The sequence below is a fragment of the Diadema antillarum genome, unplaced genomic scaffold (assembly GCF_040938485.1).
Source record: "Diadema antillarum isolate AM-2024a unplaced genomic scaffold, OU_Dant_1.0 seq00001937_RagTag, whole genome shotgun sequence".
In the NCBI taxonomy this organism is placed as follows: Eukaryota; Metazoa; Echinodermata; class Echinoidea; order Diadematoida; family Diadematidae; genus Diadema; species Diadema antillarum.
The window spans coordinates 205,309-229,737 of record NW_027272598.1 but is presented as its reverse complement, the minus strand read 5'-3'; the positions used below and the strand labels follow the sequence as shown (position 1 = coordinate 229,737).

The window sequence follows — 24,429 nt, the reverse complement described above, 5'->3', positions numbered from 1 at the left end:
AGCCCCAAACCATTCAGTTAAGATGCAGAGGAGCCCCCATTTGAATGACTCCTTTAGATTCACATTCCTCAGAGACGGTTTCTTTGTGAAGGATTATCAAAAATCCCCCAGCATTTCCAAGAATTTGAAAATTTCAATCTGTCACAACAACATATCCAAACTGAATATCACATTGTTGTTGTCTGACAGGGCTGTATTTAGGTCACCTAATAGCATGACGGACTTGAGATGGCAAAACAACGTATGTCAAAAATTCATGAAAATTGACAATAGTCACATACTTCAGTTTGTTTTAGTGTTAGAAATCTAGCTCCAAAGCAATTCTTGAAATCAGAACGCAGTCCGTTACTGAGATATGACACCCCCTCTCAGTGGGAATTGTTAAAATCTTGTTGGCAAAACAACGTAAGCGGTGATAGGCACGTGTTGTACGTGAACTTGGCAAAACAATATATCTACTGGTGATCTATATGAAATACATTATTTTGCCATCTCACGACCAAGAATACAGAATCAGCATAATATCCCTTTCATCCTCATAAGTGGAAAAAGTAATTGCTCCTCTACTTCCTCTGTATAAACCTGAACTTCTAAAGCACTAATCATTTAGAAAATGCCCTCCCCCGCCCCCCAAAGAAAAGATATTTCCAAGCAAAATTACATCCTGTAACTACTTTTCACATGAAAGAAATACAGCTGCAATTGATGTTTTGTAGTGCATGGTCACAAGTGTGAAAATAATGGACAAGGCATACGGTATGCAACATTCCTGATGGTGAGCTCATAGAGATATTGCATGGTCTTGATGGTCTAAAGTCAGAAATCTAAGGACACTGCAGCACACCATGTTATACCTGTGTTGCTCACACATGCTTAGGGAGCATACTTTCAAAATGATGGATAATTGAAAGGGTTGGTTTAAATTACCTGAGCCGAGCTCGTTGACAGGAGAAAGCTGGTTCTGCTCGTTCTGTAGCTTTTCACTCGGCAGGACGATTGGAGGGCTGAAGAGGTTGGACCAGTCTCTGTGATAAAAAGGAAAGAAATGACCAACTGTGGTTGTAATGACTGAAAACATACTATGAGTGACATATTACCTTTTGGCAGGAGGGAAATAACAAAAAAATAATGACAAGAGGGGCTGCAGGTGAGGTGCACAGCCATGTACTAGACTTCCTTACAATAATACATTATGAAGACTTCATTAACCCGTTGAGGACGGTTTGATTTTGCTACAGCACGCATTTCCCATAGACACCTGCCCGAGTATACTCGGGACTCGTCCTCAATGGGTTAACTACGGCTTGTCAATTTGCAACGTTATAGTAGCATCGTGTTGTGTTATTTTGGTGTCTCCAGAATCCCGCACTGTGCCATGCAACATTTGCCCACACTACCACTCCATTGTGTTTTGCCTCCCTGTCACCCATAGCCATAATAATTGCTGATGACAACAATGTATTGTATAAAAACAATTCAAAGAAAGAAAATGATAACAACTAGAGAAGCACTCTGAGAGCGCAGATCTCTGCTAAGCAGCTCATTTCCACCACTGATCTTGGTCTCCCATCTTGGTCTCCACATACATGCTGAAAATCACCAGATTTCCCAATATAGAAGCCTTTTGTTACGTCATCAACTTCCAGCCGCGAGGTTCACCTCACCCTAGCTGAAACTACAGCATGCACTTTAGCCCATGTATGCAAACCTCAAAATATGTGCAGCTTGCTCTCACAAGTTCAGTGACCCTACCTGCCAAAATATCGAAAATCTTTCATAAAATCCATAAAAATTCCCGATCACTACCAAAATTTAATCATCTGTTCTTTGTGTCACTCTCAACCTTTCCTGTATGTTTCATGCAAATCCATTACCAGCTTTTTGAGTCGTTTGCACAGACAAACAAACAAACCGACAAACAAACCAACTGACTGACAGATTGCCCTACATCGACGTAAATAAACACCTCGACAGAAGAATTTCATGAATTTTGAAAACCAACCAACACCAATGAAGACATAACCTCCACTCTTGGCAGAGGTAATGACATGATGATGATGATGAAGATAGTGGCAGTGATAACAGTGATATTGATGGCAGATGGATAAAAAAGAATGATCAGATCTTTACGGCACCTTCACACCATTCCATGGTGCCTGAGAACTTCACAAGATGACATTACCACTGTCACTAGAGTTTGGCTCATACTTATCATAGTCCCTGGGAGTTTGGGGGGGGGGGGGGGGGGGGGGGGGGAGAAGGATAAATGCTGTCTCTATGTGAGGGGTTAAAAGTTCATTTGGGACTCCCCATCATGGAACTCGCACACCCACAACCAAGAAAAACTTGGTTATGTGATTGCAATGTCGGATCTTCCAGGTCCCACAGTTTAGAACAAAGTACTTTTCCTTTTGATACAATTGATGGTGAACACGGGTTGGCATCACTGGGGGTAAGAATGTGTATCCAGACTTTCACGTGTGCATTTCCCATCACCGTCAACTTGGAAATCCTAAGGTCACTTTTCAGGGTTGTATTTGTTTTGTTGGTAGTGGTGGGTGGTTTCACAGTACATCACACATCTCTTACTTGGATGTTTTTCTAGACTTTCAAACTACAATTGTATGACTGTGTAGGCGAGTTCGTATGCAAACTTTCAGCACATGGTGTCAAAGACAGTAGTCCTAAATTGAATGGCAGCCACAGTCTATTCAGAAAGACTGTTTCAACTTACATTTACAACGATGATCAAAGCAATATTTTACTATGTCAGGGATAGTGGTAAAAGGTTACTGTAAAAGTGGATATTTTCACGCTCAGCTGGGTAAGAAGAGTTTTGCATGTTTTTAATTCCGCAGAATCAAGACACCAACTCGTAGAACATATATGGCAAACAAAAATATTTGTGTGCTTTTGATTTTGCGCTAGTTTCTGGTTGCATGAAATGCGCGAAAATTTCCACTTTTACAGTATCCTCTTTGTGATCTGCCCACAAACATGAACAATCTCTTATCAAATTCCATCACCTCTTGAGAGCATATATGAATGCCGGTGGGTAAGCAAAAAGGGTCACACACTACCCCACTACCAGAACTTTGACTGAGTGTCCTATACTCATTTGTATACAGGTGTTCACAGTCATGGATATCATTGACAGTGCTTGCACAAATATGTCTGAAAAATCTCAAACATCTGATAAAAGTCTGAAGTGCAATAAACTGGACATTTCAATGCACTTGAACTGGGAAAAAAAAATATCTGAAAAGTGGGTTTTGGGTAGAGTAAGTAAAAAATGTCTAAAATCAGATTAAATTCTGAACTCTCATGCTTCTGGGACATAGCAAAGTTTTATGAGCTCTTCAAAGCACTGATGTCTTCTTACCTTGGGTTGGACTGCATGAGGGGGTTTCCAGCAGGCTCATAGTTCATTTCTTCCTGGTATCCCTTGCCTCTATGCAAATTATCCTATGATAGGAAAAGAAAGAAAAGAGGAAAAGGAAGAACAATTTCAGTGGCATTGATGCTGGGGTAGATGACCAGGAAATAGGCAAAAACATTGAAAACTGATGAATTGTAAGCAAATGGCTGAAGACAGCATGACAGTCATACAGAAACAGGTCAGATTGTGTTTTTAATCTGTGACTCACTCTGCCAGGAAAGTTAAGCAAAGCTGCTATAATCATTTCCACAGGCATTCATGTTTTTTAGGCTGAAATAAATAATTTACACTGAGGATGCAAAAGGGACAGAACAGAAATGACTCACTTTAAATACCATTCAAATAATTCTCATGTGATTAATCTTTGCACGTTGCTCCAGTCACATAGCTGAGCCATATGTGGAATATCATCTGCACCTTACAATACTACTACTGAAAGTATCTAACAACTGCAGTTGTACAAAACCATGGAACTACAGCATATATGTTTCAATAAGAATATGATCGCTTACAGTCCAGAATCGCTCCACGAGCCTTAATATCCAACAGTCACATAACTGCAACTTAACTAAGTAGTATGGGTAGAAAGTGGTTGTCGTCTATATCAGTCTCTACTCCAAATCTGTTTACTCTAAGAGAATTTTCACTCCATGGTCAAATTGACTTATAGTTGATTGATATGACTGAAAGTTTCCATCAAATAATTTAGAAGAATTTCAAAGATTCTGAGGTTTGAACTTGGGTGTGATGACGGTTACCACCATATAGGCATATCGGATGAGATTATGGTGTGTAATTGGCTCACAGCTCTTTCAGCTAAGAATAAAAACATCAAAAAGGCTTGTATTTTTGTAACCAATCAGCAATTTTATGCCCCCTTGAAAAGTCAGCATTATCATCAACAGTTGACTAAGAAAAATTCATTTTAAATGTAAAGGATCATCACTGACTCGTTTTAAACACATCATTGAAAATAGAAACATACATGTACCACAAATTGGCTGATGACATCCTTGACTCATTCAGTTTGCGTGGGTGATTTTTCAGAGGCATCACAGTTCCATGCAAACATGTGAAGTTTTGCTGTGAAATTTTGCTGTTTCATGACACTCTATCTGTTAAAGTCAGCATGAATCAACTGTGGAGTTTCTCTTTGAGGCCGGCATGTGATGATCCAACCACAGGTAGGGTTTATAGTACAGACAAAGCAAGGACAATGAGAGAGTGCTGGCCAGACTCACCGGAGGTCTCCACGTGCTGAAGGTCGTGGTCGTGTCACCACTGGAGCTACTCTCGTCGTCGTCGCCGTAGTTGTGGATCTCGAAGCTGTTGTTGGCTGCTCCCTCGTTCCTCTCCTCGTACAGCTCCTCCAGCTGCTGCCTCCTCAGGCTGGCTAGCATGTTGGCCTCCAAGGAGGAGGCCAGCGAACTGTTGTTGGACTGGTACTTCCGCCAGTCATAGTCCTTGAGAGAAAAGAAATCAATCATTCCACTATTGAACTCATACACCAAGCCTGAGCACATCTCATTGGTCCTTAAAGGGGATGGCTAGTAACTGATCAGTGGGAATCAGTGGGAATGCTGGAGGATGATTGTTCCAATCCTTGTGGGATTCACTTAAGAGTACATTATATATCTATAGTTGTGTGAAAATCATTTGCTTCAGAATGGTCTCATATTCAAGTAATGTACAGTTTAATGTTTCCAGGTTAGCATGCCTGGTCAGTGACGGGGCATTAATCTGCACATTACTTGAATATGAGACCGTTCTGAAGCAAACAATTTTCACACAACAGTAGATAAATAACGTACTCTGAAATGAATCCAACAAGGATTGGAACAATCATCCCTCAGCATTCCCACTGATTCCCACTGATCGGTTACTAGCCATCCCCTTTAAGGCCATGCCCTGATTATAGTGATATTATAATTGCTATGGCAATATACAGTGCTCATAAAATGAACTAAATAATTAAACAGCTAAATATGTTCATCTTTGAGACAGAATCTAGCTACAGAAGATCACCAGCATTGGTAACACTCTGTTCTGCCTTTGCAAACAAACAAACACACAATATCTACACATCCACATGTGTACAGGTATGGCAATAAGGACCATGCGTAAAGTTCAGATCTAGGTACACACTGATGTCTGTTTTACCAAGGGAATATAAAGTTGATGCTGATAATAGACTCACATCAGAGAGGCGAGGGTCATCCTTTGGAATCTCCTTGAGGTGCTTAGACCTAATGCTCATCCGAGACAGGGACCCTCGGGGTGGGGCAAGATTCTGGGATGCCCCGCCCTGGCTCTCCGCCAGCGCTGCCAGCTTGCTGCGACGTAGTGTTGGCGACATGCTCAATGCAGGCTGGTTGGGCAGCCTGTCGCCCTCGCCTCTGGAGCTACTTCTGACTGGATCCCTGCCACCATTCTCTACTGCCCTCTTCGGGGAGTGTGAGCGTTCGATCGTCTGCTTGACCTTTAACCTCCCGCTGCCAGGGCGATCATCATCCAGATCGGAGTCGTCACTGAGTTGGGCATTTCGCAGGAAGTCTGTCTCGGGACTTATCAGGTCACGCGATGACCCTTTGGTTGGCTCAAAGTCCTCGCCATTATCAGCTTGGCCAATGTTTGTCGGTGTCTTGCTGTCAATTATTTGCTGCATTTTCATCTAAAAATCAACAAAATTAGAAATAATTGGGAAAAATCAAAGATTAGTTGTATGCGCCAGGTACCGCAACCATCAGTATTTCTTCATATCCTGTCATATTACTTGGCAAACATTCCAAAATAGAATATTTGTCTCTTTTGCCAGTTTTACAGGCACGAGTCATCATGATCTGTGTTCATCACACTGATGCAAAAATGATGAAATCTTAACCACAAATTCTAACGACACAAACTCTGTCATCCCACCATGTGCTGTAATTGGCAAATACTATGTCAGGGCAAAAATCTCCTCCATGTTTGACTTGACCTCAGTAATTAAAGTGAATTATAACAGAAAGAAGATGTGAGGCGTGACATCCTTGTCTACTGTGCATGCATAATAATGACCAAAATTGCTTTATTTGCAAATAAACGAGCAATAAATGTCAAACTTCAAATTAGAAACTAGAAATGTCGCTATGGCGACTGGTATGCCTCCGCCATAATGCATGATTCTCCTAATAGGTCTAGATAGTTCATGTGGACAATGTGTGATTACATTTTCACAAAACTGGCAAAATATTGAAATGACAAGTTTGTCACAAATGTGTTGAATGTTCACCTTCCTTGACCTTGGTTTAATTGGATGAATAGGAGAGCATGTATTTGGGGATTTAAGGACTTTAACTTGACTTTGACCCATTCATTCACTTAATGCAATGAGTAATTTTCATGGTACCGGTATGGAGAAAAAGTGCAATTTCTGTACTGAATAGTATTTGTTACCATGTTCATCTGGCCTTTGACCCTAAAATTCATAAGATAATCACTTTCAGGAAGAACATGCATAGATATGCAGTAAGTTTCACGATAAATTGAGCCACTTCCGAGATATGGAGGAAAAAGTTAGTTCAGCACTTTCACTTGATCTTTGACCTTTTGACCTTTGAGGCAATAAAAAAAAGAAAAAGAAAAAAAAACTCTCCAGAGAATTTCTATTAGGTTACACATGCATACACCAAGTGTAAAAAAAAGAATACTAATCCTGCTGGCATTGCATGAACATGAGGGAAATAGTAAAATTTTGAAGTGTTGCACTTGACCTTTGACCCCTGACCATTGACCCCATGAACCCTACATTCTCTAGATAATCACTGCCAGTCAGTACATGTATATACTATGTTCCATGAAGATACAAAAGATTGTACCTTGAACAATTTTCCAATTTACAGAGAAAAAAAAGAAGTTTTAATACTTTTACTCGACCTTTTGACCTTTGACCTTTGACCTCATGACCCAAACTTTCACCAGAGAATCTAAATTGGGTAATACATGTATACACTACGTTTCAAGAAAATATCTTCAGGCATTGCATAGATATGGTGGAAATAGTGAAATTTTATGTATTTGACCTTGACCTTTTGACCTTTGACCTTGAGCATGTGCACCCAAAAGTTGATAGGCACAACTTCACCCCCTAATACACATACATGCCAAGTTTCATTAAGATACCTCAACAGCTTTTGATAGTTACCTTGTCCACAAAATTCATTACGGACGGACGGAAAGACGGACGGAAGGACGGACGGACGGACGGACGGACGGAAGGACGGACGGACGGACGGACAACCCGAAAACATAATGCCTCCGGCACCACTTCGTGGCGGAGGCATAAAAACCAAACTTATTTTGTATTGTTTGTCTGATTATGTAAACCCTTACTTGTTCAGACAGAGTTTTTTCTTCTCATCAACCCTTTTGGTGCCAGGGACTTTGGACAGTGTGCACAAGGCTATGGGGAATTCTGTGCCAATTGGCATTCAAGGCACACAAATGGGTTAAATCAACTTTCAACACAGATTTGAGCACTTATGAGTCATGTAGAGAAACAGACTTACACTGTGCAGAGTTCTTAATATCAAGTTCTGCTGTAAAGGTTGAAATACATTCAATTACAAAATCAAGAACACAAAAAACACACACAAACACAGACTTTGAAGTTCAGCTGACCTGTAATTTCTTAGGGTCCAGCTGCCTAGAGTTTTCAGCTGCTCGAATTGGGACGGTATGAGGTGGAGACATGAATGTATAGAGATTACCCTTGTCCTTAGGCTCTGCCTTGGATGACCTGCACATAACAAATAATCAGCGAGTTAGAAAGGAAGTCACACAAAAGGATGGTACAGTTTTCTTTTCTTTTCTTTTCTTTTCTTTCATTTTTTGTACTCGGTACCTGAGTATACAATCAACTCTAAACATATTTGTGGCGTGGCATATGCTTGTTTTGTCTTGCTTTGTTGGCTTTTCACTGTTGAAGCAGAAATGGGATTTTGCATCTTATGACACCTGGTTTTATCGCACTCGAAAACTATGACAATGGGAGATATTCATCTTCGGTATGAACTGGCTTTAGATCACATCCTCCATTAAGTTTTAAAAAGTACATCACAGCATTATAAACTGTATAATTAGCAATTACGAAATTGTACAATGCAGCAGCTAGAAAACAATCAATAGGTGAACAGCATTACTGCCTACGTGGTGTATTTTAATATTTGTTTTTTTGTGTGTGTGTTTATACAGGGCTCGACACTAACGGTGGCCCGGTGGCCCGGTGGCCCAGGGCCACCAAAAAACGCACGCCGGGCCACCAAAATTTCAGAAATGAAGATTTTGGTGGCCCGATTGGGCTACCAAAATGCCAAGACAAAATGCCAAAGCAAATGTCGGACGTTTACAAATGTCTGCAAATGCTCCCACTTTATCATTTCAAACATAAGTTTTGACCACCTAAATAGGCATCAACTTTTAAACTAATATCAATATAAGCCTATTTGATAAATCCTAGAACTCGGAATAACGGTAAGATGATTGAATTTTCTATTCATTCATTTTAGACATGGGTACCTGTATCACTTCAGTAATACTTAATATCTATTCTTTTTTATGTTTAATAGGACCTATTTAGTTTTTCTTATGTTTTTATTTATATTTTTTTCGGGCCACCAGATTTTACTTTCGGGCCACCAAAAAAATAAAAATCAATGATTTTGGTGGCCCAGTCGGGCCACCAAAAATAAAAGTTAGTGTGGAGCCCTGGTTTATATTTTCTAGACAAGGTCCCTATTGGCAGAATTTAACACTGACAAAAATGTTGTTTCTCAGAACACAAAAATGTTGTTTCTCAGAACACAAATATGTTATAGATCATCTCTACAGTGAGAAATTATTAACTTTTCTCCTGAAAAGAAACACTTTTTTCTCATTCATATTATGATGATCTCAATCATGAATTTAGGCACTCGTGAAATTGTCTTACAAGTCTCAAGACATCAAATATCATACAGTTTGTCAAGTATATGGCATATACTGTAATTTCCACTGCTACTATAACTCACAACATATCCACATATAAACAGTTTTTTGGCTACTCTTACACTGCATTAGCAAAGTCAGATCTTAATTCTAAAGAAGAAGTGCCATGCTAACATATAAGTCATGAACATGGTATAATCACTATAAGCCAGAAATAAAGAGGAAAATGTGCCTTCATCGACATTCACACATTATATCAGAAGAATGTGACACTGTCCATTCATAGAGTTAGATATTTCTTATGAAACTACAGATGACTACAAAATTATACTCTTTGAAGCATTCACTTTTACAGTGAAATTGATTCCTATACCTGCTTGAAGACACCGTGGACTGGTTTCCTTCAGGTTCTGAAGTCTCTGCTGATATGGCCACTCCTGAATCTATTCAAGGCACAAATAGATATTCAACAAATATACCAAGATAAATGTGTGTCTTTTAGGGATCTCTCACCCCCCCCCCCCCAATATTTGGTGAATTTATTTAAACATAGTGGAAACTATGTGATAGGCAAATTATTCTCTCCAAATACTGAGGATACATTGTATTAGTGAGAGGGCAGGCTGAGAATAACACAAGTTACAACTTGATAATCAGATGTAGACAGATTCACACAGCAGTGACGTTTTGTCATGCTCTTATGCTATATTGCTTTTCACTTGGTGGTGAATGATCATGACGAAGAAAGGCAACTGCACCATATGAAACACTTCAGAGTTTAAAAATTGGATATCAACAGCATGTACACTTGCTAATTTGCCAAAGCAAATGCACTGCATGGAGTTGTTTGGATATAATCTTATCAATTTTAAATACCATTTGTCTATTTTGTTTCTTTATGGGGGGGGGGGGTATATTTAAGATTTTTAAAAAAAATCAGTGGCTGATAATGAACTTGCTGTCAAAGTAACAAATGGTGATGATTATTATAATACTCTGTCTCTATTTCAATTATATATGAAGAAGAAATGAATCAAATTGATATGTCATTGTGTAATGCACCAACTACTACTACTGACCCCTTTGTATCTACTACAAACACACAAGGGTGAGAGACAGGGGACTTTCAGGATCTGTTTCTTCTGCAAGTATTGTTCTGCCAGCCAACACAACTCAAATGGCACCTACCTGAACCACCCAGTCTTACGCTGACATCTGCACCATTCTTGACCACTCTCCCTTCCACTGATTGCACCATAGACATCCTTTGAGCCACAACATCAGCATCCTCTCTGACGGCACTCTTTGAGCCGGGATCCTCCTCGCCCCTCGTCGCACCCTTCTCAGTCATCTTTGGTCCGCCAGCACCACGCTCCTTCTTCTTCCTCCGGGGGATCTTGCTCCGCCCCGATGCCATTCTACCCTGCCTGCTCCCCCCGCCTTCATCAGACTCGGACAGGCTGTCCAATCGAGTTCTCACCCTCCCAGCCGAGTTATTACCCTTCATCATATTGCTCAGACCAGCTGACAGCATGTCTGCCGAATCGCTCTTGCCCGGGTGGGGGTTATTGTCTTTGGCGGCTCCGCCCGATCGGTGCCTGCCTCTCGCCGAGGCAAGGTCAGCGTCACTGGACTCATCGGCATCGCTACGTCCAGCCTCCCCACTCTTCTTGCCGCTAGACGGTCTCACTTTGACCACTCGTCGCGATCGTCCACCAGAGTTTTCCCTGGGAGGATGTGGCTGTCGATCCTCCATGATCCCAGAAGATGTCCAGGTATTGCTCCCTGCCAGGGTGCCTAGAATTAATCATATCAACATATCATCAAAATTTTTTGATGGCCTCCTAAAATATCATTCAACTGCTATCAAAATGTTGTAGAATGGCCTTATATGTGTCTAACAGCAACAAAAAACTCAAATCAAACAAATATTTTCACTGCACACTGGTGTTCCATACAAAATTCATTTCTATGGGGAAATAAAGACTGTATTTTTGTCATATTTCAAAAATACCAGTTTGCAATTTGGTCACAACACAAACATAAAATGAATGATTCTGGCTGTCAAAAGTGCTTTTTGTCTGCCATCAGCACCTTCAAGCATGGCAGTATTGCATAACAAGAGACCCGCGGGTCTAGCGCTCACCTGAGTATCGCAAGTTCACCTTTCACACAGTCACCAATCTAAATTATTCACAGCTCTACCAAAATTTGACCAGGCATTCTCAAGTAGAAGATGAAACTGTACAATAAGGGCCCAAATTTTTTAAGATTCCTTAATTTGGGGGGGGGGGGGGGGGGGGGATTGGGGCCCCCTGGGGCCCTCTGGGTGGGGCATGGTGCCCATTTTTATAAATTGAGATCCTGACCCCCTAGGGATGCTACCTGCCAAGTTTGATGAAAATACATCATGAGGTTTTCAGGAAGAAGATGAAAATGTACAATTCAGGTCCCCATTTGGACCTTCCCAACCAACCCCCCCCCCCCCCCCCCTGCCCCCAAGAGGGGCACCCCTTGATCTCCTATGAACAAACTTGAAAATACAGTCATTAATGTACTCACTCATAGTATTATCTTACCTCTATAACTTCTGATTCTAGAGAAGATTTTTAAAGATTCCTTCATTTTGGGGGTTTGGGGCCCCCCTGGGGGCCCCCTGGGTGGGGAATGGTGCCCATTTTAAGAAATTGAAATCCTAACTCCCTAGGGATGCTACCTGCCAAGTTTGGTGAAAATGGGTAATGGGGTTCTCAAGAAGAATATAAAAATGTACAATTTAGGCCCCATTAGGACCCCTCCTCACCCCCTCCCCTGGGTCCCAAGGGGGGCACCCCTGATTCTGCCATGAACAAACTTGAAACTACAGTCATCAATGTACAAACTCATAGTATTAACTTAGCTCTATCACTTCTGGTTCTGGAGAAGAAGATTTTTACAGATTCCTTAAGTTTGGGGCGTTTGGGCCCCCTGGGGGCCCCCTGGGTGGGGCATGGTGCCCATTTTAACAAATTGAGTTCCTAACCCCCTAGGGATGCTACCTGCCAAGTTTGGTGAAAATGGGTAATGGGGTTCTCAAGAAGAAGATGAAAATGTACAATTTAGGCCCCATTAGAACCCCTCCCCACCCCCCTCCCCTGGGTCCCAAGGGGGGCACCCCTAATTTTGCCATGAACAAACTTGAAACTACAGTCATCAATGTACTAACTCATAGTATTAACTTAGTTCTATCACTTCTGGTTCTAGAGAAGAAGATTTTTACAGATTCCTTAATTTTGGGGGGTTTGGGCCCCCCTGGGGGCCCCCTGGGTGGGGCATGGTGCCCATTTTAACAAATTGAGTTCCTAACCCCCTAGGGATGCTACCTGCCAAGTTTGATGAAAATCGGTCTTGGGGTTTTCAAGAAGAAGATGAAAATGTAAAAAGTTTACGCACGACGCACGACGGACGACGGACGACGGACGACGCACGACGCACGACGCACGACGGACGCCGGACGAAGGGCGATCGCAATAGCTCACTTGAGCCTTTGGCTCAGGTGAGCTAAAAATCCAATAAACAACCTAGGCATGTCCAAAGTGAAATTTTAGCATTTTTCACTTTTCCTTTGACCTTTGATCTACAAGTATGACCCCAAGGCCGAAAACTTAATCAAGAGAATCTGTACCTGGGAATACATATATACACAACGTTTCACAAAAATACATTCAGGCATTGTAGAGATATGGGGGGGGGGGATGGTGAAACTTGAGCACTGGCCTTGACCTTTCACCAGTGTGTGTACCCAAAAGTTGATAGGCATACCGCTCTCCCCCCCCCCCCCCCCCCACACTCCTACATACATATGCCAAGTTTCATTTGGATACCTCAAATGGTGCTTAAGTTATGCTGTCCACCAAATCGAATACAGACTGACAGAAGAACGGTTGGAAGGACGGACGCACAACCCCTCAACATAATGCCTCCGCCGACACTTCGCACTGGCAGCATAACAAAAGCATTGCATTGACAATATGGAGCATATTAGTCTTTTATATCACACTGGCCTCCAAATCTTTTCTCCTGTGGATGGGGAAGAGCTATCTAAAATGTATGGCAAGGATGGCATTCAAGATTTACTCTATCTTTCTGAATCTATATCCTCACCCTTGTCGATCCCATCAGGGTGCTGTATCTCTGTGCCTGGGTCTGACTGCTGTCGATGATGACCATGGACCACAAGTTTGTTGACCTCTCCAGCACTGGGTGGGGCCTGGCCTCTGGCACTGTGAAGGGGGTCTGTAGGGTCACAGTAGGCATTCACAAGCATGTTAGACTATTGTACTTCTACTTTAATACAATGCTAATTAGGGAACCTACCATTTTTTTATCATAATTCTTTTTTTTTTTAGCAATATTCATACTTACCTCATACTTTGAGCTTCTGATACACACAGATTAAACACTTTAAATCCAGCAGCCATGCTAGAACCTGACATACAGTACTAGTAATGTTTACAATCCACACTTATACTTCTTTCCCATCAACTGAGGGACATAATGGAGCAAAGGGCAGCTTGTTACACACATCCTGTACATTGAAGTAGACCATGGGTGCACATTGCCAGGTACACTGTATGCAATGTACTGTACAGCTCTGGCATTGTACAAGCACGGTTTACATGTAAAAAGCTTTACTGTTACTGATATTCTGGAGTGCAGAATAAGCACTTAAAGTATCATCCTATATCCACAGTTAACCACAAGTTTCTATAACACAGGGATTTCTACACAAATATTGGAAGAGAAACAAACTCATGCTGCAAGCGGTACGTACATGTAACTATCATCTACTGGTTCAGTGTTTGGTCTTTATCTTGGGGTATTAGACACTGAACTTGAGGTTCATACACCAACGGCTTTCTACCATCACAGAGCTACCTGATTGGACCCCAAATATGCAAATATTGCAAGAAGGCTAAAGATTTTCAGAGATTTGTTTAAAATTCTTCCTATCTTTATGAAGCCATATTTCCAACAATAGAAAGTGTGCCATCTGAGTGAGGAATCTGTCTGAATAACATTCAAATCAAGATTTCATTTTATGAAACCCAAACAATAAAAGCAACATTTGCACCAAGTCTCAATGGCTATTTACTGACTAATGATTAAAAAAGTGTGCATTGGTTTCATGACGATAATTTTGTGGCACGATTGCCATTTAGCAGAGATGACATGTAGAAATATATGAATCATCAAATACAGATATGAGTTCCAAAAGGTAATCAAATCTTTGGGAACCCAACAAGGCTACTGGCCAGAGTTTGATCTCACCTTCTGTTCTGTGGGAGCCGGAGTGTGATGAGCGACTGGTCCTGCTTCCAGTGGCACTGGAGCCCTGATAATAAAACAAGTTTACACTTCATCCACTGACATTGTTTTGACTTGCAACGTAAGTGATAATGATGTGACAAATGAATTTCAGTCATAGGTTAAGAATATCAGCTTGATTTAACAGCCTTCCCTTCCATTTTGATGGTAATAAGACTACCCCAAAACATTTTAATGTTAAGAATTGCTACATGAGCATTTTCCTTTAAATAAAAACAAACAAACAAACAAACTTGGAAATAATCAATTCAGTGAAAAAACAAGGAACATTCTTTAGTATACTTTATGATAAAGACAGAGTTTCCTTTACCTGATGGATGCTAACCTTTACTTTCCATATGGGACCTACAATTCACGAGATATTCACTAGCCCTAAACTGTACAATGAAGCAAAACTATCCTAATTGCACAGGGTTACAGAAACTAGAACCACCTCAACAAATGTAAATACTCCTTCCATACCACCTGAAAAAGAAAGGTTTTTGTCTTTAATCTTCCTTGATGAACATGAGAAATATGTCTCACACATCTACATCTATATCATGTGTACCAAGTTTTATAAATCAACCCCTACAGACAGCTTAACAGTATGATGGTTTCAATTGTCAAACTACACTGACTGAGCTCTTTGCTGATGGCAGTGCTCAAAGGTATACAAAAGTTTTGTGAATTATGCTATTACTGTGAAGATGTCTGTGAGCAAATGTCCAGGCCAACTAACCGCATGGACTTTACCAATCATATTTTAAATCTTACTACCCCCACCCCTTTCAGCCCCCGCCCCTTTCAGTCCTAACATGGTGGGGGGGGGGGGGGGGGGGTGTGCCTGTACAAAAGTAAAGAATAAAAGGTTTCGCACCTCTCTCTGCCCCGAGGCCGAAACCTTTCTCCCTGATGATGTGGAAGGTACGGGAACCTTGGTGCCGAAGGCTATGTGCATCGGACGGTCATCTTTGGCACGCAGGCTGGAGTTCAGATCTGGTGATGAGTTTGGGAGATTTGATCTTTTACATCAATTCAAGTTTCATTTTTCATGTTTGTATCCATGTATCTTTATCATCAGCCTTCTGTGTGCTAGAGGGATGTTTCAAAGAAAATATCTGAGAATGAACAAGATGTCATTCTTATCACCTGTACAGCAACAGAGCAATTTCAGTAGTAAACTACTGAATGTGAAAGTCTGTGCCCACTGCATTTCAACTCATTTAGAACAGCTTTACAGTTGGTGCCACTTTAAGTAATTTTCAAGCATTCTATATCAAAAAGATTCTGTTTAGCTCCCTGTATAATCAGAAATCACATGATAATGCTGCTCCCTGACAAACCTGCTGTGCCAGATGTGAGTCTGATCAGATTTTCACCTCTCTCCAATGGTTGAACTTTCGCAGATTCTTAATAACACAGGGAGGGAGCACTAGCAAAACTGCTCTACGTAATCCCTCTCTGAATGGCTTTATATCATTTGACACTGGTCATCAGTCATTGATCACGGCTGTCTCTGACTGGTGATCTCAACTCACCAGGTTCCGTGGAGGAGGAAGGCCTGCTTCCGTCGCCTCTCATCTTGAAGTCCACGTGCCTCAGCTTGGCCATGGAGAGCACCTGTGGGGAAATCGTCATATTCTGGCAGTGCAACTGGTGACCAGCAAATAATCAGACTAGACTTGATTTCTACTACACTTCTTATGATACGGAATGATAGTGCAAATGAAAGTGTGATGCAAATGGCACGGACATGAGCACACATGAACATGTAGAACAGACTCCATGAATAATAATATGACTACATTATGATGCCAAATGGCATTTATGAGTGCTGTGCAATGAAAGCTAGACAGAAACATGTCTAAAATGTACTTTTTGGAAGTATCACATCTAAAGCAAATTTCCTAGTAAAGCCCTGCGCCTTATAATGCCAACATGTGAAACAGCATTGCCGTCTCTCTAAAAATTAAGAAATCCTGTCTTGATAATTATGACAATGCACAGCTAGTATCTGCAATAGTAATAAACAGAGCTAGTATCCATGACATTATAAACAGAGGCTGCTGAGGGTCTACACAAACTTGATCACGAAGGACAGCAACAGTGATATATGAACAGCTAGATATCAGCTTAGATTAAATTCTTTTCTCATACCATGCCTTTCTCAAGAAAGGCACAACAAAACTCAAAATCATTTCAGACAAATGTATAGATAAATAAATCAACAAATCCAAAACATAATGCCACTAGCACTACTACAAAAGCATCTAGGCATTATTTCTCACTCACAAAATATTGCTTTATTCTCCGCAAATATTTTTAAAAAGTTGCTACAGGGAGTATCTTGATTCCTAACCAATTACTATCAGAGTCAAATATCTCAAAATTTTATTTGAAGAATACAAGAAAGAAGATAAAACAAAGGTGGAAAAATGAAGTGTAAGATGTATTATATTCATATACAATAGTTGTTTAGTTTTCGCAGGTAACATCACACATTTAACTACAAGTATGTGTTTACGTCAGTTGTACAGTCACTACAACAATCATCTAGGGGACAGAAAACTCCAAACACACAACGTGTATATCTAAAACAAGCCAGGTAAATAATAGAAAGTAGATAGAGCTGTAAAAATAAATGTAGACTATACAAATACTGTCACTAACCTGGGTCAGATGTAGGACATCTGAACTGAATTGGCAAGTTTTTGGGATTGACGAAATATCTCTGACACTGTTGGTCGGTGGATCGCAGTTATACAACACTACAAAAGGAAAGAGATACATGCAAGTGCATAGGATTAGGTAAGGTCTTCATTTACCGTAAGTATAGTCACATAATCAGTTTTCAGCATCTATGATTTCCTACTTGTGAATACTCATAATTATGAATAAGAATAGAAAGCAATTGGATACCACATTCTGAGGCATTTTTGCTGAAACTTAAGTGCAAAATCAAACAACAATCCAAACCAAATGTATGGGTAGAAATGAGCTGCTTGGCAGAGGTCTGTTCTAGTTTAAAGTTGCTACTATTGACTTCAGTTTCCTGCACGGCTCTGTTACCACACAAATGACAAACAAGTAACAATGACCGCCAAACATGTAATCTCCAGGTATGGTAATACACAAGCATACATGGGTACATGTATTCCATCCTACCACAATAGTTTGAAAACATGCAATCTGATTTTGACAATGGCATAAAATTTGCAATGCAGCCATGAGCAAAATATCAGAATGGGCGATTAATACATACACACACAAACAAATAGACAAACAAACAAGACATAATCTCATGCAGACACATGTACACACACACAATGCCTACCATCATCATCAGTGGTATCCGGCGGTTGATCCTTGAGAGTGAAGATCTTCCTAAGCTTGCAGGAGGCAGAGATGAGGAGAGTGTCCAGAGACTTGAAGGTCTGGCCTCGGAACAGCTCCCCAACCAAGGATACCATATCAATGGCTAGGTTTAACCACTGATGAAAAACAAAACATGAAATGACATTATCAATTCCAACAATCCCCATAAAAGAGTATAAAACCATGTTGATGGCCAGGTTTAACCACTGATGAGAAACAAAACATGAAATGACACCATCAATTCCAGCAATATCCATAAAAGTATCAATAGCTCAAAACATGTGCTTCAAAGATCTCTTTAACAGCCAAGTAACATTTGGCTCAAGTTGCCCTTCACTGACCTAAATGAATACTGATTATTTAGTATTTTTAGTAGTAACCATGATAAAATTCATGGGCATATAGTACATACTTGGGTTGGACTCAAACGAACAACCTCCCAACTGCCAGACAGGTGTCATATCCACTAGACTATAGAACTTCAGCTTGTTAGCTAGTGATAGTTCTGATCCCTTAGCCGTTAGTCTTTTCAATAACTCGATAAAAACGAATCACAGCTTCTGGGAATGTTGCTTTGATAAAACCTTGGTAGTGTATCATATAGGGAGCTCAGGTAATATGGCACATCTCTGGTGCAAATGGACCTGTACACTGTAAATGCTCACCACAGCTCTCTTCATGATAGTGAGGGGTACTTTGGCATGCAGCGGAGTGGCCGAGGTCTCCCTCTGGGCTGTCGAGAGGAACAGCCTTCTCTTGTTGTTGCTCATGTCACTGATCCTAGAAACACCGTGACAAATGTGACAGAAAGACCACACCAGAATACATTTATTAAAAAAGAAGAAAACTTGACATATGAGAGAACAGCTGATTTCCACTTTTTCAGCACTAACATTTATTACTCAATAATATTCATGGTCATGCTCAACAAAGAGACATTTTGCAAGTCGTTTATCTAAAGCAGAAACAAAAGCAAACTCAAGCTACTTCAACAGTCTCATTTTAAAAAATCTCTCTTGGTCTACTCTGAAAGAAAGAATTCTCAACTACCACTTTCAGAGATTGGAAGGGAGCATGAAAAGACTGTCCAATGGAGAGAGAGAAAAAAAAAAAAGATATTTAGTAAAATCTGATCTGTACATCAGTGAAGAGGATGGACGGCATCTTGCTACAATTGTAGATACATGAAATGCAATGATCACTGATACTAGATGCAGACAAGAGAATGCTCATGATGCAGTTCTTACCCAAGCTCCATGGAGAAATCTTGACCAAGAGGCACAAAGAACTGGATCACTAGGTGTCTCTGGATCAAGGCCACTAATAGAAAAATAGAGAGAATAATAACATACAACATAGGTATCCCACAATAACTTTTTTTTTTTGAGGGCAAAGACATTTTACTCACAATACAAATAGTGTATTAACACAACAAATAATGGTTAAAACATTTAAATGGAGAGAAGATCTGCACCAGGTACATTGTCTTCCATTAGTTTCCATTCTGTCCTATGTTGTTCATTCATTCACCAAGATCTATGGTAGATACAAGTGTATGTTTGAACTCTTTTTTCTCTACCACTAATGACGACATACAACTAGTATAAAAGTATTCTAGGGAATCAAGGAAGCCTACATGTATGTATAAACAAAATTCTGTATCAATACACTGAATGGTGATCTATCACTTGGTCTACTCCCACTTGGTCTAAGAGCCATACATCTCGACCCACATCATCTCATCCTGTTTCGTCTACAACCAGTTCGTCTAATGACCGACCATTAAGTCCAATTGCCACTAAGACTCATTACCAGTCAGTCTACTTCCTGATGGGCTATGTCCATTTAATCGAATACCCACAGTTTATTAGACAAAATGGGAAATTATCAAAGATAAAAAGTGCAATAAGACCATCTAGTCATTAGACCAAACAATGATTAGCCAAACTGGGCATTAGACAAAACTGATAGTAGACCAAATGAGTATAGCCGTAGTGGTGTTAGATGAACTGGGAAATGGACCATCAGATATTAGACCAAGTGGCAATAAACCCATTGAATATATGTATTGAACTAGAACCTTGTCTTAGCACAATTTACTGGGCCAAAGTCTCTCCACATGTTGGAGTATTACTAGTAGATAGGGGTCAGAGTTCATACTCACATGTCTGTTTGCTATCCTTGGGCAGCTGCATTTTGGTGGTGGTCGATGCTCCCTCCAGGGTGTGAATGTAGCTCTTGCATTCTTTGTCAAATGTCTATGTACAGCAATCAACAAACACACAGAAAAAGATGACAGCCTACAGCCAAGATAGTTGTTTGAGTATTCACACCTCCCAAGGGCACCACAGGTACTTCATGAGGAGATGGTGTTGCAAAAAGATAAAAAGCAAGAAAGTTCAATATAAAATTTAGTTCAAAGAAATGGAAACATTCCTTGACTGCTTGAAGCTTAGGGGTCATAAATATCACCTGAGACTAGTAAGTCTACTTCACCATGTAAATTGTGAAATTACATATCATGTGTAGCACCATGAATTCAACGTAACTGTTAGCACATCATATACATTATTGGATATTTCTTCAGGACTCTTACAACAAACCATGTTGCAAAGCACTATTAAATGGACATCATTTAAAAACTTGAACAGCACCAATGACTGATTGTTTGAAACATACAGCAAGGAATGTTCGTCAATCTTTCCTCCAGCATCTATTCTACTGTAGCATGGCTGCTGCTTTCCAATGCACACATTTGCTGAATTCAACTTCACATTCAGCATTCAGCACCTTATTTTGGGGTATCAATTTATAGACCCAACTGGGGTGAAGTATACTTAAGAAAGGGTCTTTGCAAGGAATACAAGTGCCACAGCAAAGCTCAAACCCTGTAGGTCTGGTGGATAGTGTAGCATTATATTCATATCCATACGACCATGGCACCTTCTCCTCCACCCTTACCGTCACAGAAGCTTGCAAGCAGCAGCTGCAAGTAGCATACCACGACAATGGGTTCAGAGCTGATAGTAATCTAGTGTTAAGTACATTTAATAACTCAATGTTCCCGGTGGCCACAGCAGCCCCGTTTGCCGGAAACATAGTGCACCATAGGTAGGTTGGATATTCTCCTCCGCCCCCCCCCCCCCCACCCCACCCCGCCACGTACTCCAGTCTTGTTCTAGTGATCATGTAGTTTTCAGACATCAGTCTAACAGCATCTGGTCGTGCTGGACTACACATATTTCTCGTGCCCCACTACAGACTGCCTCCTAGTTTGTTTGTTTGTTGTTGTTTTTTTAATGGCCTATTAAGTGCTGTCATGTTTGTTGCATTTCTTCCCATCTTATTATGGTCTACATGGTTTCTCATCAGCACCATGACTGCCGTGCACCGTTTTTGACAGTTTAAAAATCTGACACGGCATCGTCAGCAACCATGGTCTGTCACGTTTACCCATCCCGTCCCTCCCACAATGTCTCACGTCCAACCCATTTTGTCCTCGGTGGCCTGAAACGGGATTGCCTTGGCCGCTGGGAACATGGTGTAAACGTAGCATATAGTAGCCTACCTTTTGAATGGATGCCTGTCCAGCAAGTTTCCATTTCAGCAAGGGTTCTTTGCCCTGAGAGCTGAACACTTCCACAAACGGTCCACCCTGCAGGAGCAAAGCAACCATGCATGTATTAATATTGTGTTAAACACCTGAAGAGATCCTTGTCATTTGATTGGTTGTTTGACGTTGATTATTCGGCCCATTTCACTATGACGTCATCATCCGTGCAATTGTGGTTCCATTTACCGTGCAATTTTGGATCCATACGATTTGCTCCATTGCACGCTCACTGAGAGCCCGGCATATACTACGCGTATACATACGCTTGCGTTTTGCAGTGTATGTCTATATGCGACAGCGCGCTACCTAGCATAAAGCGCTCAGTGAGCTGAGCATTCTCGCGATTTCAGATTCTCTATTATTTCTAAATTGATAAAACATGAAAGGACAAGGATCTCTTTCAGGCATTATATAAAACAAATAATAAATGTTTTCATTCGTGTAATGGACAGAATATTTCATTCGGTGAAAGATGAAATATTTGATCCATTCAACTCGGCTGCGCCTCGTTGAATGGATCATTTCATCTTTCACCTCATGAAATATTCTGTCCATTGCTCTCATAAACATTCATTATTTGTATACCATTTTGCATGGAAAAGGTGAATGGTAAAAATTTCACTTTGCAGCATTATTCTTCTTTCAAAGTGTTGTTGCTGCATATTCCTAAAAGCTGACACATACATGTACAACGCTGCACACTGGCACCAGTCCGCCGGTCCCTGACCAGTAAAAATCACTGTTGGACCAGTAACTCTTTCAGGAATAGACTAGTAAAACATGAACAACTGGGTATCTAATGGTCCAACCTGCCTGTCGGACCAGTAGGAAAAATGGGTTAGTGAGCAGCCTTGCATGTACTATACATATTTGCTTGTGTAAAGCTGCTTTGCTCTTGACGCATAATGCAATTCTTTTTTTTAATCAAACCGTAAGTTTATTGCAATAATGCACAAATAACAGCCTCTTGATACAAAAAAAAAAAAATTATAATCCCACACAATCATATTGAGATATATTATGAAATCATAAATATCTTTGCAGGAAAATCATTATGATGCTCAAGATTCAATAATTAATGCCTTTCTAAGACGTAATGACCTCACAATGATCCTGAGCAGAGTATTTCAAATTCATCAAGAATGAACATTAAGCCTTTATGTGTCCAGGCATTCAGCTTAAAAAAAAATAAAAATAAAAAATAAAAATAAAAATATGATAACAATTAAAAAAAAAAAGAATTGTAAATAAACATTCCAACACCTACCTGAAATTCATTCTTGAACATCTTCACTTGTTATTTGCAGTACACGAAACGGTCAAGATGAGAACACTCAAGGTGGTTATGAGACAAATCTTCATCCCAGAACACTGGAAGAATACTGCTGGCAACTGGCATTGTGGCATTGAGCACAAATCAAAACTGTAAGGAGAACACAGATGTAAAAGAACAACTCTTTCATATATATAGATGCACATATAAACAATGTACATGTACATGCCAGACATCGTACACTGTACATTGAGGGCAGGTGAAATACACCATGTACAAATGTACATACATACGGCGTATATTATATCATAAATACAGGTAGAATGGTACTGGTAAATTACATCTACACATACTGATGTATGCACAAATATCAGTTCTTCGTATGGCACAATGTGCCTAGTTGATACCATTTGCTGAGTTTTGCTACATGTACATGTAGTCACATTGGGTGAACCACAAGGGGTCAGCACAGTTCATTTCATCCATTTTCAGGTGTGGGTCATTAGGGTGGAGCACTTAAACAGGTAAGAACCCTGCTCATTGCAATGAATGAATGAAATGGGATCTTTTATGTGAGTGGTTTGTGACTCTTTCACACACATTTGAAGGACAAAGCATTTTTGCCTCCTCCCAAAAGGGATGACATTATAACACAAAATATTGCTCCTAGCAAAGCTACACTCACTGGATATCAAACCTGAGCCATTTGATTGCAAAGCAGATGCATTACCCACTGACCCACTTCATAGCACTATTGAACAAACTGATTGGCTGCAGATAAAGCACAGTCCACTTGGGACAACATGTACTTGTACTCTAAATTGTCTTTTCAATGTACAAAGGATGACTTCGCATTGACTCATGTCACTTTTTTTCTTCATTTTATAGATTTTCACTTGCCTACTTTGATTCCGATAAACTACTCAACTTACACTTATGAGACAGAGTGATCACTCTACTCAAGAAAAGATATCAATACATTGCACATGCTGTTTCAATGAATATGCAACGATTCATTATTCTTAAATTGTGATCACAGTTCACAAGCTTCTGCTATATAATTTATCAATTACTGATAATGATAACCAAAAAACTGTACATCTTTCTTTACTGTACATCTTTCTTTATTATTACATTGTTTACTGAGCAGAGCAGACCTCGAAGTACACTGTACAAAGTCTCATGCCTTAGGCTGCGTTCACATAGAAGTATACGGTATTCGTCATTTGGTATTCGCTATTCGCTATTCGGGCACCCAGTACGCACCGTCAACTCACCATCCCATGCAGTGAGGATTTCTTCCTCCTACATCCCAGCAAATCTTATTAACAATTTCTAAACTGCATCAGAATGTCAGTCTACATGCTTATTTTTGCTAAAGGGCAAATCCAGACCAAAATTGTCATTATTTCATAA

The 24,429-nt window shown here is 40.3% G+C and overlaps 1 protein-coding gene across 1 annotated transcript in view; it reads right to left on the bottom strand.

Annotated features, from left to right (window-relative positions):
* The window catches only part of LOC139713274 (protein CFAP20DC-like), a 36,959-nt gene extending 13,931 nt beyond the window's left edge, over positions 1–23,028 (bottom strand). The window contains exons 1-18 of the mRNA XM_071625019.1: positions 23,008–23,028; positions 21,696–21,782; positions 20,292–20,385; positions 19,375–19,447; positions 18,793–18,907; positions 18,087–18,243; positions 17,423–17,520; positions 16,291–16,372; positions 15,630–15,748; positions 14,714–14,777; positions 13,547–13,678; positions 10,592–11,200; positions 9,777–9,846; positions 8,099–8,216; positions 5,637–6,110; positions 4,681–4,902; positions 3,383–3,465; positions 928–1,025 (exon numbers count right to left, since the gene is read on the bottom strand). Of these exons, the coding sequence (XP_071481120.1) occupies positions 928–1,025; positions 3,383–3,465; positions 4,681–4,902; positions 5,637–6,110; positions 8,099–8,216; positions 9,777–9,846; positions 10,592–11,200; positions 13,547–13,678; positions 14,714–14,777; positions 15,630–15,748; positions 16,291–16,372; positions 17,423–17,520; positions 18,087–18,243; positions 18,793–18,907; positions 19,375–19,447; positions 20,292–20,385; positions 21,696–21,782; positions 23,008–23,028 (2,716 nt within the window). The remainder of the gene's footprint in view (positions 1–927; positions 1,026–3,382; positions 3,466–4,680; positions 4,903–5,636; positions 6,111–8,098; positions 8,217–9,776; positions 9,847–10,591; positions 11,201–13,546; positions 13,679–14,713; positions 14,778–15,629; positions 15,749–16,290; positions 16,373–17,422; positions 17,521–18,086; positions 18,244–18,792; positions 18,908–19,374; positions 19,448–20,291; positions 20,386–21,695; positions 21,783–23,007) is intronic.
* Positions 23,029–24,429: the final 1,401 nt, after the last annotated feature.